Source organism: Heliangelus exortis, chromosome 3 (genome assembly GCF_036169615.1).
Source record: "Heliangelus exortis chromosome 3, bHelExo1.hap1, whole genome shotgun sequence".
NCBI classification, from domain to species: Eukaryota; Metazoa; Chordata; class Aves; order Apodiformes; family Trochilidae; genus Heliangelus; species Heliangelus exortis.
In genome coordinates, this window is record NC_092424.1 from 17,362,658 (window position 1) to 17,382,385 (window position 19,728).

At 41.5% G+C, this 19,728-nt stretch overlaps 1 protein-coding gene and 1 long non-coding RNA gene across 2 annotated transcripts in view; both read left to right on the top strand.

The window, feature by feature from the left end:
* Positions 1-785: 785 nt before the first annotated feature.
* Positions 786-4,681, top strand: TMEM247 (transmembrane protein 247). Its single transcript, XM_071742468.1, has 3 exons — positions 786-948; positions 2,392-2,697; positions 4,224-4,681. The coding sequence occupies exons 1-3, from the start codon at positions 946-948 to the stop codon at positions 4,431-4,433; spliced, it is 519 nt and encodes a 172-aa protein (XP_071598569.1). The 5' UTR covers positions 786-945; the 3' UTR covers positions 4,434-4,681.
* Positions 4,682-7,908: 3,227 nt separating this feature from the next.
* Positions 7,909-19,728, top strand: part of LOC139794199 (uncharacterized) — a 73,032-nt gene continuing 61,212 nt past the window's right edge. Inside the window, exon 1 of the long non-coding RNA XR_011725012.1 lies at positions 7,909-7,923. This is a non-coding gene — a long non-coding RNA (uncharacterized lncRNA). The remainder of the gene's footprint in view (positions 7,924-19,728) is intronic.

Genomic DNA, 19,728 nt, shown 5'->3' on the forward strand with positions numbered 1-19,728 from the left:
ATAGGAAAAAATGACATTTTGACAGATGTCTGTCATTCTCTTGAAGGGATCCTATATTCCAACAGGTCTGCAGGCAGTTTTGAAACTCATGTAGATATCCTTGCAATAAATGCAGAATTTGTGGTTTTAAAGAGGAAACTAGAACTTCCTTGAACGTGAGACACTACCCAACCAACATCTACATAGGAAAAAATGACATTTTGACAGTTGTCTGTCATTCTCTTGAAGGGATCCTATATTCCAACAAGTCTGCAGGCAGTTTTGAAACTCATGTAGGGATAAGCAATTGGAGAAATTATCTTCTATAGTGATAACCCAAAGCAAACATAAAAATGACTGCATTTATCTTTCAGGACTTTCTTTACCTTCACTTGGAATCCATCAATGATCCAGAACCTAACCAAAACTTTTGGTGTGGAAGTTACAACAATTCACTTGGAAGCAAAAACTTCATTAATTTTTCAGTGATTGTTATGCTGATTGCTGTGAAACCATCATAAAAAGTAGCTCAACTTTTACAATTAATTTTGTTTATTCAAAGTTTATTTCTAATACTACCTGGAATAATTGCACAAGTTCCTGTCTAGTTTTTGGAAAAGCCCTTTTTATAATCTCTGGTTCTTAAGGGGTCTATGGAAAAGCCAAACCACCAACTCCTTACTGAAACTCTGAATATCTTTAAATTCCTATACCATTATAGAACCCCTTTAAGAACCTGGTTACTGCCCAAGTGGTCTAAAAAGGAATGTTACAGAATGTGACCGTGGCAACAGCAAGCATCACCTTGTTGTGGCAACTGGCCACTTATTAAGTCAGCCAAAGGCAGAGTCTCTGTGGCCATCGTGTGCTGGCCTCTGAACTGGGAGTTGCTTTCTGGAAATCTTGGGAACATTGTTGCCTTACTGCTAGCCTGCTGCCTGCCCTGTCTTTGAACATCAGTTACCCATGGTAATCATCCTGCTTTACTTTCTTGCTCTTCTGTTCCTGTTCATCAAACTCAAGAACAAACTGTCTTACTTGCCTAAATCTTTTCTCAGATGTGAAAACTACATCTCATATGCATAAAATGCATCAATTACTATGAGCCTGTAAAGAAGAGGTTGCTAAACTCTTAGTTCACATGCTGACATGTGAACCTAGCTCCAGTCTTTTAAAAGGATATTATTGCCTGCTAGCTAATAACTAGACATACCCTAAAAGTTGTGGTCTAACAGTAGTGGAGGTACTAAGAAACTCCTCAGTTTAAGGCATATTTTCAGTCAAGTTCATCTCCATGAAAGAAAAAACATCCTTCTTTGAACTGCAGAACAATATTGATTATGTTACGTTTAAAAGAAATGTAATACACTATTCTTACTTCTCAGGGGAGCTTGCCAGCTCCACAGGTTACTGTAAAGGGAATTTCTGAAAAATCCTCATCTTAAAAGGCCTACAAATGAGATTTATAGAAGATCTACCTACATACCGGTGATTATTTATATATAATCCAGAGATTATTTTATTTTAAATTCATATCTAGGCAAGGAACATGTTGGGACATAAATGGGAGTTAAGCTCCTCATCACTGTTGTATAGGCTCCAGTATGCCCTATGTCTATGTGCCTACTTTATTCTCAAAGTAATTTATTTTCTCATTTATGGGTCACCTGCTTCATTGACAGCACATAGATACCCCCCTTCTGTTACAGAGGATACCTGGAGATGCTGTAACATCAGTGGACTCCAGTGTTGAGAAAGGGACTCTGTTAGCTAAAGACCAGGAAATACAAATTGATCTGGAAGAACTCAGGTCAGAATATTCACTCTAAACAAATATGGCAAAGCATGAGGAAAATCAGGAAGTTTTTCAACTTACTTTTTACAGGAAGCCCATAATAATGCTAACAAGAAGCATCAGGATGAAAAGATAGTAAGTGAAAAATATGGTTCCTCCAGATGTAAAACTACAATGCATCATGGAAGATGTAGATCAGCCAGGAATTTAAGTCTGCAAGGGAAAGTGAGGATTGTGAGACATTTATGTTACTTCTCAGAGATAAAGAACCTCAGTGGCTCCCATCTTCATGGGTTACCATCAAACTGACGACATGTGAAGTTCTTGCAACTGGTCAAAAGATCCATAGTGTTTGGTCTAGATCAACTAGGTCCTAATTACTTTTTTTTTTTTTTTTTTTTTTTTTTTTTTTTTTTTTTAATTTCTTTACATTTTCAAATCAGAAAATTTTTGTATGGTGGATATTTCATATTTTGCAAGATGATAGTAGAGATCTAGTGAGTCATTATGCAGGTATGTGGATAATCACTTAAACTTACAGGTTGACTTAGATGTACATGTTATATTTTAATCTATCAATTTAAATATGAATGTATCCCCTTCTCTCCAATTTGTAGCAGAGAGCCACCAGAGACATGACAACATCTTTAATCCCAGACAATGAAACAGAGACCATTAATGCTAAGTGTCCTATGGGACATTTGGACATGAAGGGAAGAACCAGTGTTTTGCAGTCAGAAGCATCCACCAATGTAGATGAACTGGAACAGCTCTGTGGCAAGCTGGACACAGCATCTGATGCTGAGCTTGAGAGGATGAAGTGGGATTTTTTGCTTGCTAAACAGAAATACGAACATGAAGAGAACGAAAAGCAAAGGCTTCATGAAGAGAAAATGGAGAAGATGCGTCAAGAAAAAAGATCAGTAAGTAGGGAAAGAAAAAAGGGTGAACACAACAGACACTGAAACATTCACATTATATCTTAAGCAATTTATAACATTTTATTCTTTTGTGTATTGAGTAGTACTGTAGCTTCTTTTAAAGTTATACTTGGCTTCAGTGATCATTACAGCTTGAACACATACTTAAGGAAAAGAGAATTATCCTGATCCCTAGAATATCAACTATGGTAACAATCATTGCTATGAAATATGTTAAAGAAGAGTAAACTCAAGCATTAAGTTCATAATGTAAGGATCCAAGAACTGTTTTTCCCTTTTTTTCCCCCTGAACATCAGAGGAATTGCTCTGAACACCCCTTTGATCAGTTTTCTGCCTCTACAGTGAAGTCAGTTTCCTGGATTACAGTTAGATGACTCAGATAATAAATGCATGAATAAATCAGTAGATGATGAAAGAATCTACCAAAGTATTGCAGATTTTCTAGGCAATTAGTTAGATTTTGCAAGCCTGATTAGTTGGAATTATTGTATGTTCAGGCATATCAGCCTGTAGCCCAGTTCAGAAGAGATCATTGTATTTGAGAGTTTAGCAAATGAGACAGCTCCAAGTCTTGGTTGTCTGGGCTCTTCCTGATAGCATTGGCTGTCAGTGGTCCTGACTCTGCTCCAATTTAACACAATTTGTTATTGGACTTAGAGAGTGAGCAGAGTATCTGACTCTAAATAATCAGTGTTTCAGAGACACTTGCATGTTTGTCTTCTCTTGCATGTTCTGTACTCTAAATTAGGACAGGATACAGAATATAGGGATATGCTTTACACAGTATTTGCAGCATTTGTGTTGTGATCATGCATATGAGCTCAAATCATGCACAAGAATGGCTCTTTGCTGAGCACCATATAATCCCTGAAGTTTTCTATATGCATTTATTTACCTTTGTTTTTCATAGTCCATAGGCCTGGATAGGACTTCACAATTATGTGAAGTAAGTTCCAGTGAAATCAATGAAGTCATATCAGAGAAAAACAGAAAAGGATCAGCTCTGACATACATTTGGCTAAATTACTGACATGCTTCTGAACTTAAAGAAATAATTACTGATTTTTATTTATTATTAAATTAATCCCCAAAAGTTTGCTCATGAACATGTGTAAATGTATGAAAATGACCATGCAGTTTAAACAAACATTTTGTGCCATGAATATAGAGATGGATACACAAAAGCCTTCCCTTGGGTGTGCACTTAGTTCACATGAACTGCTTTTTGTCTCTGCATGCTTGTTCTCACAGTAAAAATGAGGTCACTTACCCTCACTTCAGAGAGAGAAAACCCATAACTCGTGTTATGGATATAAGTGGGAATGTGACACCTATCACTTATCAGAGTGTAGATGATTTGCTGCCAGCTCACGTGCTGGCTTATCTCACAGCAATTTCTTGTGAGCTAGGTGTGCCAGAGGGACAGATCTACTCAGACAGCTCGTGGACTGGGCACGAGTGGAAGACAGTTATGTGACATAATGTGTATCTTTTAATTTTTCAACAGTTTAGCCAAGGACCCCAAGACCTACTCCGGCCCTTGAACCACTATGACTTGTTCCTCTACTGCTTCGCCATCATCCACGTTATTTATTCAACAAAGGAACTGGTCTTCTACATTTTCCAAAACCATTACCTGTTCTGTTTTGCTATTGTGTTCTTGTACATTCTCAAAAAGATTTTCCAGGACTGCAAAAATAGGAATAATTCTTTTTAAAATGGCAGCATGTTATACTCTGTTTGCCCCTGGTTTTGCTGCTTTATTATCTTTTCCTCATTATACCAATCATACACAGAGGATTTCAGCTATTCGTTTATGCACAGTAACTTAATTATGGGAAACTAACTGATTTCCTCAAGGAAACTGTGACTTGGTGACATCATTTGACATCATGCTGTCTCACCAACATTTACCATCATTCAAGGGCACTCATCTCTACAAATAAAGTAACATGCAATAAGAAATTATTTTGGAATGTGTTCTTTGTATTTTAGCTCACCTCCTTGGATTAATGCAGTGATTTGGGCTTACCTACAATAAATTATTGCAGAAAGGTTTCAGAGTTGAGTTTATAAGCCTGGAGGGGGGCGTTCAGGGAAATTTAACATTCTTTTATGTGTTTGCTTTGCATTAGGGCTATCTCTACTTGGACAGGAGTGTTCCCTCTGTGTTGTGCCATCCTCTGTAGTTACCTGCAGTTTCTGTCAGCAATAGACCAACAAGCACTGGTGTGTGCATTCATTCTTTATAACTGAGGTATCATGATTTCTATAGTTAACACAATGATAATGAAAGGTATCAAAAAAAGTATTTTGTCTAGAAGGACTGTGACTAGACCCTTTGAATAATGCTTCAGTCATGCACAGAGGATTTTACCAGCTGGGGAAAGGTGAAGAGTCATCTTCCAAAAGGTATGTAAGGTTAGAGTACATACAATCTTAACACCCTTCCTGTGTTGCTAGAATCAGATCATAGTTCACCCATATGTCCTTATGCACATGCCTTACTCTGATTTATTTAAATAAGCCTGGTCTCAGTCTGAATTCTCTTAATAGGAAAACAAGCTAGTATTTGATAATCAGGCTGAATAAGCAAAAAACCATTCAGGTAGTGGTGAAATGGGTGTTGTCTAACACTACTCAGGTTATTGTGTAACCATGCTGAGTTTGACCTCAGTCAAGATGCTGTTCTCTGGGCATGCCAGTGGTGAGGTGTTTACGAGACCAAAGCTGTATACAAGCTGCCTGAATCAAGGCAGTAGAGAAAAGAATACCTGAGATCCAGGTGTAGTGACTGGGTAGTTTTCTGAGAGCGCAGAAGTGCAGAGTGCAGGGTCTTCTCACACCACAGCCCTGGTGTAAGGTTATAAGGAGGGTCTGCTTTACAAACATGGGAAAGTCTGCAGAAGACTGAAATAAATGATGACACACTCTTCCTGAAAGGAAATGTAATCAGGCAAAGTGAGGTTGTTTATTATAGGTGTGGCCTATATCTACAGTTTTAAAGAACCATATTGATAAAAAAAAAAGAGAGAATAAAAACTTTATTTCAGCTGCACTTTCTCTTTTTCCATCAAAAGTGACCATTAGCTCTCATTGAAATCCTGGGCCCCCTCTCTGCTTTAGAATTTCTGTGGAAGGCAGTGATTCAACTTTATTTTTTACATGACTGAAGAGTAAGACCTGTAAACAAACTGCTCGCAAATCTGTGTTTTTCCTCTCACTGAAATAAATAGAATATCACCCAGGCAACTGAGAGAAGCTTTTCTGCTGGATGTGAAAACACATCCTGTAGATAACCTGTACACAAATACAGTTTCCATTAGCACAAGCATCTTTGAATGCTTTTCTTAATTCTTGGTAACTCTTGGGTTTTAGTCAACAGGAGGAGGGACCATATAAGCCTGCATTTAGCGTTGTAAATTTGAACAACAGCTAGAATTACTCACAGATGTGAGACCACTACTAGTTCCAGAATACAGAGCCTGCACAGAAGCATCATTTTTAAAACTTATTCAACACCAACTTTTGGGGAGATGCAGAAGGAGGTGGTAGTCTTTTGTTTCTTATTTACTGCACACAGGAGGCAAGACTAAATAGTCTTAAGACAGCTGCCTCAGCACACACATTATTACACACACATATCCCCAAATCATAACACCAAGGATGAAAATGTTTGCCTTCCCTTGATTGATGCTCTTGGAGCCGTTGTGGGTACCCATCCTAAACTTTTAAACTTATTCCTACATTGATGAGAACTAGATTTCTTTTAAGTGGCAATTTCTGTGAAGCTGCAAAGCTTCTGCAAGATGCAGCTCAAAAAATGGTTGAAAATAATTGTTGCTAAAGTCATGAGAAGTAGCAATATGGCACAGATCAGAAAAACCCAGGCTCCTCCTTAACTGTTTCAGGTCCTTCTTTCCTTAGACCAGCTCTTGCCCTTCATGGGGGTGACAAATGCACATTTTGAGTTGCCTGGCTGCACCCTATGCCCTTATAATAGTAGGCATGCTCATCTTGAAGCTTATGGTTTCATGTGAAACCACAGGAAACTTGGTGGTTTCAGCTATTTTAAGCCTAAAAGTAGGCAGTGTTTTACAGTTGGTTTGATTTAAAGAGAACCACAGCAAGCAAAAAAGAGCTTTTTAACCCTCAGGCTTGTAGCATAAAGTTACTCAAGTTTCAGAAGCCACTATAAAGAGCCCCAATTAATGATTAAAAATAGTTATGCCATAATTTGCATAGGTTTTGGCAGCTAATCTCTGATCTGTTATTACCTGAGTTGGGCATCTCTGATCTTGTGTTTACTAATTTACCCACTAGTCAAGGCTGCCTTGCACAGCATTTATTTAGCATTCTCCCGGGAGGAGCATGGCTGCACCAGACTGAGGGGCAAACTTGGAAGTGAAAGGAAGGCACCAACCCACTAGGTAACCAAAACTTGTTTCATCTTTAGTGACATTTTGGGACGCTCAAGCCAGATATTTTTCTAAACTCGAAGGAAGCTTTGTTGTAAAGAAGTTTTCACAGGATCCTGTCAGTTAATTTTGAGCCCAAGACAAGCTTCTACATAGACACAGGTTTAGAAAACCTGATTGAAAACTGATCTCTTCTAGTTTGTTTTGTTTTTTGTTTTTTGTTTTGGTTTTTGTTTTGTTTGTTTTGTTTGTTATTTGTTTGTTTTGTTTTTCTTTCTACAGGAGGCTAAGGAGATGAGTCGAGAAAAAGGGCAGTGCAGCAGAAAGGAAGATCTTGCCAGAACCCGGGCCATTCTTTTCAATCCCTGGCGCTGCAAAGCTCCGCAGGTCAAACGAGCCTCAGCTGCGAGCGGGTCAGAGCATCCGTGAGACCTTCACTGGCGGAGCCAGACTCACCCCATGGGGAACCCAGAGCCCCTCCGCGCTGCCGGAACCCGGCCAGCACCCCATTTTCAACCTGCCCCCGGGTGGGCAGCTCCCTCAGCTTGCCAGCGAGCCCCCGGTGCTCCGGGACAGCCCCAGGAGGAGAGGAGAGCCGTGGGAGAGCCGCGGGAGCAGCGGCAGCGGGAGCCCCGCCCCGGCACCGCAGGACAAGGCAGGGCAGGGCAAGGGCAGGCTGCTCTTAGGGACAGGTTGAGAGCTTGGGGAGTGACAACCGAAGGGAAATCCCTGGCTGGTCTTGGGAGCAAAGGACAAAGAAACCTTGGAGATCCTCAGGACAAGGCAGGGGTGAGTGATACGAGCCCTGCTGTGAGAGGAAGGGGGGTGTTGTGGGTGGGCAACATGTTAATTTTACTTATTGATGTTGATTTTACTTATTTTCACTTGTGTGACCCCTGAAGAAAAGGTGTTGTGCTGATAAAAAAAGCCCTAGTAGTTTATGAAGAATTTTTTGCAAGTTGCAGTGGTGAGATTGGAGGAGGACAAGAAATTGCTGGACTACAGCTGTGTCCTCATGGCTTGGTGGTACCTGTGTGCTCAGGTGTGCTCCCTGCCCCCCCCAGCCTGGCAGGCAGGCATGGTGAAAGAGGGTGTCAGAAAAGGATGGTTTTAAGGAGCAATTTTCCTGTGTCAAAGAGTTAGGTGCAGTTCTGCTGGTTGTAGAAAGGGTTCCTGTTGTTCTAGCTTGGATGCTTTTGCTCCAAGTCATTTTGTGACTGGCTTAAAGTTCACCTCACACAGTTATGAGCAGCCAGCTGCTAAATATATTGTATATACTCTGGGTTTGGAGGAAGTGGGGAGAAGAAACTTTCAGAACTTCTGATATACCTCTTTAGATTGGGATTTAGATTATCTGCTGGACAAAAATGTTTTGGGTCCCGCCTTCTGTTTTCAGTTTTATAAATCTCTTCTTACAGAGTGAGTCTTACAGAATGAGTTAGGCTCCCAGTTGCCTTACAGTTGTGGGGATGACTCCCTGGTGAACAAAAGTGTGTGTCTGTGTATGCAGGTGGCTGGCCCTTCCCTTTGATGGTGGGAGGTGAGGCCTGACTGGGTAGGTGCTTGCTCCCTGGATGCCACTGATGCTCCCTGGGTGTGGGCTCAGCCTCCTTAGAGGAGCTTCTCAGTGCCCTGTATGACATTCCAAAGACCCAAACCTAAATTACAATAATGTTCTTGACTTACCCCTTTTTCAGTGCTTGGTTGTGTAAGGGCTAGCTTTGACATGTGTTGCATGTTTAAAAGCAAGACACTTTACCTCTCTTCAGAGAGTCACTGTGTCTGCATAAACACTTGTGGGTTGGGCTTTTCTCTAAAAATAAGGTGTTTGTAGTGTGGCTGGGTTAATTAACTCTGCACTTTTGGGATTCCTTTTTTCTTGTGTGGAGACTGGGAATGGTAGTTGCTTAGCACTTAGTAGTTCTATCCCCAGAAGTCTCATTGTTGTGAAATTTCTGATGTCCTTGTGGGCATTACTGGAGTCTGACCTCTTTCATGAGTTTAGTGAAATTAAAGAAATTGGATAATTAAACTGGATGCTAGCGTGAACAAGGATGCCTTCATGTGAATGTTTGTGAGAGATAGAGAAAAAGGTGAAGTGTACCTCTAAGATGCTGAAGAAGATTCTGCTTAAAGTAATGGAATTCACTGGACTCCAGTTTCTCTGAGTGGAGTGAACGTGTCTGTGGGCTTTACCACCTGTAAGGCAAGAGCAGATGAAAGTCCCCAGTGTGGAGCGTGATGGTGTGCAGCTGGACAAAGGGCCTTAGCAGGACATTCAGCCACATGAATTAGGACCTTGTTTCTTAATTGATTTGAAGTAAAGCCATGCTCACAGCTGTTTCCCCATCCCTAGTTTGGTAAGCATTCCTCCAGTGCTCTTGAAGGACAGCCTCAAGTATCTCCCCATGTATCTCCCCATGCACTGCTGCTCTGCATGGTTCTGACACAGCTACTGCTGCCCCTGGACCCCAGAGCTCTGGGTGCTGCTTCCTGCACATCACCTGCCAGCTCTGCCTTCACCATTGGTGTAAGTAGAGATAAATGGCTTATAGGACTTGGGGGATTTCCTGCCAGGCTGTTTTCTGAGCACTGAGGGTGACCACCCAAAATGTGTGTCTAGGGGCTGGGAACCCATCGATCAACAAGGGCTTAAGCTTGGAAGTACCACTGTCAAAATAATGAGTCTAAAGCAAGGAGGGGTTGGTAGCAGTGGAAATGAGTGGAAAGGTTTGCCACTTCCTATAAGCCAGTGTATTTGCTGATGAAAAAGAAGATACTGGACTCTATTTGGGGTCTGACTTTTCCAGGATTCTTCACTAAGGATTCTAAGACAGGTAGAAAAGTTTCTGGTCTGGTATAGTTTTTTCTCCCTAATTGTTTAGACAGTAAAGCCTCCCCTCAGAAGCAAAAGCAGACAGCTGAGCTGAAATAGTCTAGATATGTATAGGTGGCTGATAGTGACTTAAAAGTCCTTCTGGGTGTTTGGTGGGGTTTTTTTGGTTGGTTTGGTTTGGTTTTTTGGTTTTTTTTTGTTTTTGTTTGTTTGTGTTTTTTTGTTTGTTTGTTTGTTTGTTTTGTCTTTGAGGAAAACTGCTACAAAAAATTACTTTGTTGTTGTGCTAGTGTTTGGTCTTGCAGAATCTGTGTGATTGCCTCCCTCCATGATCTTGCTGCTGCTGAACTCAGAAGCAAGGAAAAATATTGTTGACTGCTGTAAAATTGATGGTGTGTTTAAAGATGAACAAATACTTAAGCGAATACTTTTTCATGGGACTAAATGCATGTGGAGAACACTGTTCTTACGTTACAGCATCTGTAAAAGGGGAATATTTCCCACCCCTTTGAAGACTGCAACAGGCTAACTTGTAAGTGCTGACATACATCCGAGATTTTTTGATGAGCGGTGCTGTTTAAACATCCAGTTTCTTCGGTACACTCGGTAAAGCGGGGCAGAGAACACGGAACAACCCCCTCTGAGATTCATCCTTGGTCTAAGACTGCCCTCTCTTGGACATTACCAGTTGCTGCAGCAGGATCGGATGGGTGCTCACTCAGGAGTCATCCTTGCTTTGTAACTCAACTTAGCTTTTACACCTTGCTTTTACACTTTTCCTCCAAAAGGAGAACCATTTTTTTTTTTTTTTTAAAGACACAAGCAAACAAACAAAAACGCTAGAAAGTTTTAAAGTAATTCAAGACACTTGCTGCTGTGTTTCCACCAGGATAGACAATGGTGATTTTTTTTCTTCTTTTTATTTTTCCCTCCTTTTAAAAGCAAGGGAGGTTGGTAGAAGACAAGAGGAACACCTTTCAAACCACTTGCTTTAATGTAGCAAGGGTAAAGTTCCAAGGACCTTAAAGAATGTATGACCAAGCCTTGCTGACATTTTGGATTTTCAACAAGTACCTCAATGCTGTAAGAAATCTTGTCCTGTGTTAGTATTCAGTCTCCTAAATCTCCTAGCTGATCATACATGATCTGGAATTGAATTCTTGTTAAATGTATCAAGTAACATCTCTTTAGTAATATAACCAGGGCAACAAGAAGGTAGATGGAGTAAAAGTTGTATTTGGCCTAAGTAATGCTGAAATTATTTGTTTAGCTTTACTTAGACTGGCAAGGTAGGCTGGCAGACCTGTTTATCCAGCCTCATTCTGGTGCCTAGAACAGAAAAATGCTTGGTTTATTCATCTGTCAAGGTTAAAAATATATATATAGATTTCTCTTGGGTGATTTAAGGGGACACAAACTTGGTGTGGCCTGTTTGTGGAACACTCCTGTCTTGCCATTGAAGCCTTGGCATTGATGTATTTGGGTGAGTAGCTTATTGTTTGCTGTAAGGAGTGAACATTTTTAACCTTTCTTTTGGCCTAGGAGCTTATCCATGTTATTTCACTGCAACACTCCCCTGGATTGCTCCATTTCAGGGGATATCCTGAGGCCAGAGGAGAGATTCTTGCCCTGATTCATGTTCCTGGCCTGGCCCTTGTCACTGGGAGTAACCATCAGACAGAAGCCAGTAAGGTTTGCAGGAGGGAGGCAATCCAGAACCACTCTCTAGGCAGCTCAGTCAGACCATGAACCCTTAAATTGTTTTTGCCTAACTTGTTTTCAGGAACGTCTTCTCAGAGTGAGTTTTCCTGCCTTTGGGCTGAGAACTGCAACTGGCTACATTACTTTTCAGCTTGTCACCCCTTAATGGAATACTGGAAACTTGTGATCACCCCAGCATGATATTGTGTCCTTGTCTGTGCTGGACAAGGATTGTCAAGCCTTTAGCTTACACGTATTCCCTAGAGAGTTCTTCAGCTCATTGAATTGGTATCTGTTGGTGGTTCTGCTCCAGCATTTCCAGTGGAGAAAAAGCTTTTTATTTTCCCAGGAGAACAAGGAAATCAACTGATTAACTCTTGTTGGTATGACTACCAAAGTTGTAGCATTCTTCAAAGATGTCCAACTTAAAAAAAGAGTATTCTGAATTTTCCACTCTGACAAGACTAGCTTCTTAAGGGTGAAGTAAGCTGTCTTCTGTGTTCTTCCTGTGCAGTGGAAAATCCCTCTGTCTATTAAACTAGAAAATTAGAAAATTCCTAGCTTTGTTTTTTTCTGCTCAAGCAGATGTCTGAGAACATTGTCCTGTGGCAGTGAGAGCATGTTTTTTCCCCAGCTAGTAGAGTGTGGAAAATTATTTGGCCTCAAAACTTAATTCAGAGGTGCTGAATATGTAGCCACTCTAATAGCAGGAGTTTTAGGAGCATTCTTCCCTAAGATACTTTAGACTTTAAGCTGTGGTGAAATAAATATTTTAAGATCAGTTGCTCTTGTGGCCCCAGGCTACCATCAGAATTGTAATGAGTGCTGTTCTGATTGGATCCAATCTATAACAGCTGGTGTAAGGTTTGGCTTGGGTTTGAATTTATGTGGGCTTCAGTTGCTTGTAACCACCACGGTGTTTCAGCATAGAAAATCAAAATAATTATCTAGTTATCTTCACTGTTTAACATATCTTACCTGTTTTAAAGACTTAGGACATCCTGTAGTTGTTTGTTTAGAGGTATCTGGTGTTCTGATGTTTTTAGATCCTAGAGCTGTGGCTTCTAATCAGTGAGGTCTCAGCATGTTTCAGCTGAGGCACGAACTTAAACTTATTGTCTTGTCTCCTCTTGTCTTCCCATCTTGCTGGAGAGGAAAATCAGCAGCACAGGAATACCAGTGAGTCTTTTATCATCTGCTCTGCTGAGGTCCTGGGTCTGATATGTCTGTGTCAAAGTCCTTCTTTCTCCATTGCCCTCTGCAGCTTGATATGCTGCTGCTCTTGCTTTTCAAATAAGCTGAGAAGGAAGGAGGAGGCATAGCCCCCTACAAGCAAAATTTCTCATGTTGTCCAAATAACTTCTTTTCCTCTTGCCCTTCCAACACTCTTGTGTTGGAAGTTGCTCCCCCCTCTCAGTATCATTTTTCATTCATAGCCCAAATAACTCTTTTTAATTTTTTTTATTAATGTCTTGGTCTCCCCTGTTCCTCAGCATCAAGATCAGGTTTCACATTAATGCAGATGGAAACAAGAAGCAAGAGGAAGAGGACAAGGAGGTAGCAGCATCATAGGGACAGCAGCTGGATGGAGCAAAAGACTTGCTGGGAAGGATTGTTTGGAGAGACACGAGATGAGAGCTGTTTGCCTTATTCCCTTTTGCAGCACAATGCCAACATGTAGGTGGTTTTGAAAGGCAGTATCCTTGCTGTCTCCTTTATACTAATAGAACAGAGCATTTTACAGGGTTGGAAGGTAATTTATTTTAGCAGTGACCAGGTTCCTGTGGCATGTGCTACTTGGCATCACTTCCCCCAGGGGCTGTACAGGAGGTTTCTGCTGTGATGTGAAAGTGCAGGTTCCCTCTCCAAGAGAGAAACTGAGGGAGATTCAGTGTCAGTGCAGAGACCATTTTCTGTAGAAACAGGAAAAAAAGCAGATCAGGAGACATACTTCAATGAGATGTGGCTACAGATGGTGCTGTGAGATAAAATGTGATGTCTGGTTTCCTACACAGCCCCTTGTGTCTAAGGGTGAGGCTGAGCTCTGGATCCAGCCTGTCCATCCATGAGGTACTGAGGCTGCTTTTCCTTTCCTTTCCCTACCTATTGCTAGTGCTCTTTAAATGATCCTGCTACCCCTGAGGCCTCTCAATGGAATTGAAACTGGGCAGCTAGTTTTAAAAAGAGAAAATAAAATCCAACCCCCCTATGGCAAGAGGGGCAAGAAAGACAGCAGAAATTACTAAATTTGTGTTTTCTACTTCAACAGATGTGTTAAGGCTATTTTTCTTACAACACCTCAGTTTTTTGTGGTATTGACCTTTTTTTTTTTTTTTTTTTTTAAACCCGATGACCTATTTTGATGTCAGACTGAAGATGAAACATATCTGGATATTCAGATAAAACGTATCTGAAAATCCTAAGCCTAAGCTTTAAAAATCATGTTTCACAGATGAAATAAAAGCATCCATCCAAAACACATCCAAAGAGCAGAAAGCATTTGGTTTTCTCCCTGTGGGCTCGGTGCCTGTGTATCAGCAAGACAATCCAACAAAAGAGTAGCAGAGCCAATGGTGTTTTAATCCAATTAATCTGTCATCTGTTTTGCTACTGGCTTACAGACCCCAGTGACTCCCCCTTTGTCCTGTCCTTGTGTGTTTGGGGTCAGCACTGAGGTAAGAGAGAGCATTTTCAGTGTCTAGTGGAGAGACACATCCATAGTGGCTGTCTGGCTGCTACCAGCCAACATGTGTGTCTGAGCTACACTGCTGTCCCCTGATGGGACATGGATTTCAGTGTAGCTCATCTTTTCAGCTGCTAATGCTCAGGAAACGAGTCAGGATAAGTTAGCTGAGGTATTTCCCCTGTGTCAGATTTGACTGAAATTGGTTAATGGATTCAAAAGTAATAGCAGCAGATAAGATGAACAGGCTGTAAAAAATACACCTTGTTTGTTTTTTTTTTAGAAATGGAGGGGAAAAAACCTAGTAGAGCTCTGGGATCCTCTTGCAAATATTCTTCTTTCTTCTACTGGAAGTCAGCTGAGAAATTAAAACCATTTGACCCTGACATACATGCAAATACAGAACCAAGCCTGGCATTTTCTAGGGAAGGTGGAGCATCCTCTTTGCTTGGTTTCTGAAGCCGTTCCCCAAAAGGTGGCAGTCTCTGCTAGCAGGAATGTATCTCTTTCTGGAAAATGTGTGCTTTTCCTAAAGGTTCATTCCGTTCTGTTCTGCATTGGTTGGGTTTTTTCCCTCCCCCCATAACCTTTATCTTCCAAACGAGACCGGCAGCCTGTATATTTGACAAATATTTGCCTAGCACTGTAAATGCACACACTTAAAAATGACCTTTGAGTTAAACCAGAGCAGATTCCCACACAAAAAGGAATTTATTTTAGTTGTGGGGTTTTTTGTTTTTGTTTCTGTTTTTTTTCCAAAGCTGTATAAACATAAATTATTAGAATGCATGCTCTGACTGCTTCATCTCAGCATCCGTGGCTGGGCTTCCTCAGCTTTTTAAAACATCATCACAGATACTACTGTTCCCTAAAAACCATGCCAAAGCCCGGACCTGTACAAGGACCTGTTACAAGGAAAGCTTTTTGACTTCTTCAATGTTTGCTCAGTTTGGGGTCAGACCTGAAGCCATCCATACATCATAATTCAGACCTTGTGAAGTTGGCATTCTTTGCTGACTGTTGTTTATCTGGTGGAGCTGTATTTTACTTCCCTGCCTGGACCCTACAGCTCCACAGGCACAGTTTTTCCTGCACCACTGCTGAGTCCAATGCAAGCAACAAGCCTGTGGATCCTCCTGCAAGATCTGGCCAGTGGTCATCATGGGATCAGGGGGAATGCAGTTCAAACCCTGATGTTTTCACCCCCCACCCCCATCACATCCTTGTACACATGATTTCCTCATCTGCTTTCTGTACTCTGCTCCCTAGAGAGCTCAATGAATCTAAGGAAAGGACTTGAAAATGTCTGAAAAAACAGCTAATTCTGTCCTTGCATGTGGGGACAGAAACCCAAGTTTACCTCTTGGGACACTCAAAGGCATGTGCTGGTTGTTGCTTAAAAACAAATGGAAAAACAGACTTTCCAGAACGGATCTTTTGAACTTAGGAGCCTGACAGTTATATTTCAGGCCCTTTTTGAGGCATGGGTAAATTAACAAAGCTATTCTACAGACAAATTCACTGGGACTGAGCTGTTTCTACTGTGCAGGCTCTCTAGAGTAGCTTTAGACATGTCAATGTTCTTCTCAGTTTGGTTGGAAGAAAGGGATCTTCAAATGAATAATAATTCAAACTTGTACAATACCATTAGGAATTTCATTTAACCAAGCTGTTTATATCAGTGAGTCTGTTCCAGCACTGTCTTCTCTTTTTAAAAAAATACTAATTGGTTAACAAATCTGGCTTACCTTCACCCAAAAGCTGCATTACTGGATTTTATTTGGTGGTTTTGTTTGGGGGGTGTTTGGCTTTTTTTAGAGAATATATTTGTCTGCCAGACCTTGAGGTACTGGTGACTGCAGGATCCATCCTAGAAGAAAAATAAGAGCTAGAGAAGACTCAGATCAGAGCAGCAGTAATTGTTAAAGGCCCTGAACAGCTTCTGTACTGTGGCAGATCGACTTGGGCCTTCCTTTCTTGGCAAAGAAGTGGCTGAGAAAGGATGCACAAAAATCTTTTGATGCCACAGGAAAGGATAAGATGGAAAGGGGATTAAGTGTTTGCTGCTGGTTATAACATGACATCCAGGGAATGTGAAAAATCTCAGTGGGTTTGGGATTTAAAGCAGGGGGTGGTTGACTGTAACATCATCTAAGATGTTGAGCCAAGGCTAGAGGTGCTTGAACCTGGGTGCAAGAGTTCTACACTCAAGGAGTCTCTCAGGACACTGAATTGTGTTGACCCCAGCAGAATAATCTGGTGAGGGGTTACCACGTGCTTGCTCTGGTCTTACATTTTTCTCCAAGTTTTTGGTATCTGCCAGTGTTGGAAGCAGGCTGTGATTTTTGAATGCTGGAGTGACTGAGATTCATGTGGACAAGAATCAGTTTGAAAGCCAAATTTGTATGGTCATTAAAGTTCTCTTTATTTTTAAGTAATCACAACTTCTAAGCAACTCTCCTTTTAAAGAAGCATTTCACATGCATTATAGGAGATTAGATGATCCAGATTATTTCACAATTGGTGTAGAACTTGCTCCTCCTTTTTTCCCATCCTCCTCTTCATGCTTGGCACTCAGCAGTTTCTCACTAGGGGCCAGATTCTGGGAGATAAATGTCCCTGCTCCCACAGAAAGATTCCTGGAGGTATTTGGCAGAGGAAAAAAACCATATTTTTTTTCTATTAGTGAGGGTTTTTTTCACTTTCTAGTTTTCTTCTTCTTTTATTTATTTCTTTTTTAACTGATCACATTCTGAAGCATCTGCACACATTGCAGAAAGTTACTTAAATGCAGATGAGCTGAAACCGTGATAAATACAAGTCATGAAAGTGTTTCTAATAAAGTTCTTCAAAACTTTTCTTTCTTTCCCAGTTAAATTTCTGTTTACTTTTGTCACCTGGCATTTGATACCCATTGAAACACTGGAAACCTACTTGGTTAGGTGCTATCTAAGCTTTCCAGGGTGGTGGAATGATCGGTAAGTTTTGTCCAAAGATTTTTTATTTAAATTAGGCTAGAATGTCCCTTCTTTAATAATAATAATAAAAAAATAAATCCATCAGCAAACTAGCCAGCTATAAGTTATGAGGCATTAATTAAGTTACATCATTTTTTTTTCTTTGTGTTATATTTCTATGATCTACCAGGGAGTAAATTTCCTAATCAGATAAGGAAAAGAATGAATGTTAAATGCACATTGCTTTAAAATAGACCTGGAGTTTTTGTTTCTTTGGATCTCTGTTGCAAAGATGTTTGGATCAAAGCTTATTTCTTTAATGACAAATAAATTGCATTAAGCACAATTATACGCCTTTCATGAAGATTCAAAGACAGAGCTTGTCAGCCATGCAAATATTTTGGTACATGCATTACAGGTTTCTTCTGGGCTGGGCAACTTCTAATTTAATTTAAGAAATGAGTGGAGGAGAATCATATTTATGATAATAAAATCACTGTTTCAGAAGAAAAGACTAGGAGCCTGTTTACTGCCCTCAGTGGGCTTTAGATCAGAAGCAAAATTATCAGAGTTATCTCTAATGCCCTTGAAATTATTGTAATAATCTCCCTTTTTTTCTCTTCAGTAAAATCTTGTAATCTCTGCTAATTTTGAGGCAACAGTTCCCCTGACTTTATTAGAGGCTTTCCAGAACTGTGTTAATGAAACAATGAGACATGACAGGTTGGGTGTTATGGTCTGATCACCATCTGCCTGGGAGGTTTAATGGCCCTCGGCTCGCAGCCTCCCGGTAACAGGCAGCGTGTGCGGGGCTGCCCAGGTGTAGCCGCCCCGATTCCCTCCTCTGCTCCGCTTCGCGCTCCCTCTGCAGCAGCCAAACACTCGGCCCTTCGGCTGAGGAGAAGGGCAAGGTTTTGCCAAGTAAAGCATCTCCAAACAGGGACTTGTTCCAGTTGGCTCCCCAGCGATGCGAGGGGAGCGGGGTCAGAGATGGGGTGAGAGGAGCCTGGCTCCGCCGGCTGATGCGGGGCTGCGGCTGGGCACCCGGCTGGGCATCGGGCTGAGCTCTGCTGGCATCGCCCCCTGGCCTCAGGAGATGGGGTCTGGGCTGAGACACCACTACGCGCCGTGCGGAAGCTTCAACTTGGATGATTAAACCTGGAGGACGAAGCGGCTGAAGTGCACGGGAGGCAGGCAGGAGCACGGTCTGCTCCTAAGCCTCCCTTCTCCAGGGCTTGGGGGCTTTATCGGTGGATTCACTTCAGGCATGGGCCGGGAATGGGCAGGGGTGGAGGCAGGGGCAGGAGCCAAGTGACAGAGGACATGAGGGAGGACATGCTCCTGGCAACTCTGATGTGGTGGGGGTGTCTGTCTGTACATACCCAGATGCTGCATGGTCACTAACGCTGGATTTCCTGGTACTGGGGTGATTGTTCCTGCAAAGAGAGGTAACAACGTGTGACTGCTGAATAACACACATGTAACTAGCTCAGGCTTGGGAGGCAGGGAGGGAACATTTCGTTTAGCTGAGGTGTGCTCTTTCGGGAAGAGGAAGAAACCCAGAGGATTAAGAGCAAACTGTAAATATAAATTTCCTTGGCTTACAATTCAAACCCTCCTCCAAGTCCTTCTGCTATAGTAAAAATGAGAAAATCGAAACCAAACCACCTACTACTATTGCATTTACACAGCCCAACAGGCTTCGGGGTGTGAAGCAGAGCACTGAGCATGGATGCTGCTGGGGGCAATGATGCAGATGCTGCTCTTGAATGTGACACTGTCACCTTACAGCTCCCATTTTGTGAGTGACTTAATGAGCCCAAACTCTGCCCTGAATGTGGTGGAAATGGGGCAGGAAGAGCAAATTCAGATCTGATTCTCACGTGATTAATTTACGTGTGGATGAACAAGCTTGGGTCCTCACCTTCACTTCAGACACTCAGTTGTCCCCATGCAGAGGCCGTAAAGAATGAACATTTCTGAATGTCAAATCGGTTGCTTAACTAAGAATCACTTCCAAGGTGAAAATGCCTCAGCCCTGTTCAGAGGCTAAGGGTATAAAATAGTGCTGTAAATTTGGTTTCATGTTTGTTTAGCAGAAAGATTTCTTTTTGCACTATGTTTTTGTTTTATCAGTGTTTAAAACAGGAGGTTTCCTTGGCAGCAGTATAAGCAGACTCTGCCATGATGTTGCCCAGTGATAAAAAAAGCCTCTTGCGTGGGAGGAGAAACTATGAACTTATAGTGCAAAACAGATCCCTTAAATGCTATCCAAAAAGGATAGGCAGCTGATTTGGAGTGGAGAATACTAAAATATCATCATTGCTGTGTGACACCTCCTGGCCCAATTTCTTTTTGCTGAAACTTCAGTTCCTGAAAAGAGTAAAGATGCTGCTCCTGTGAAGTTGCTTCTGCTC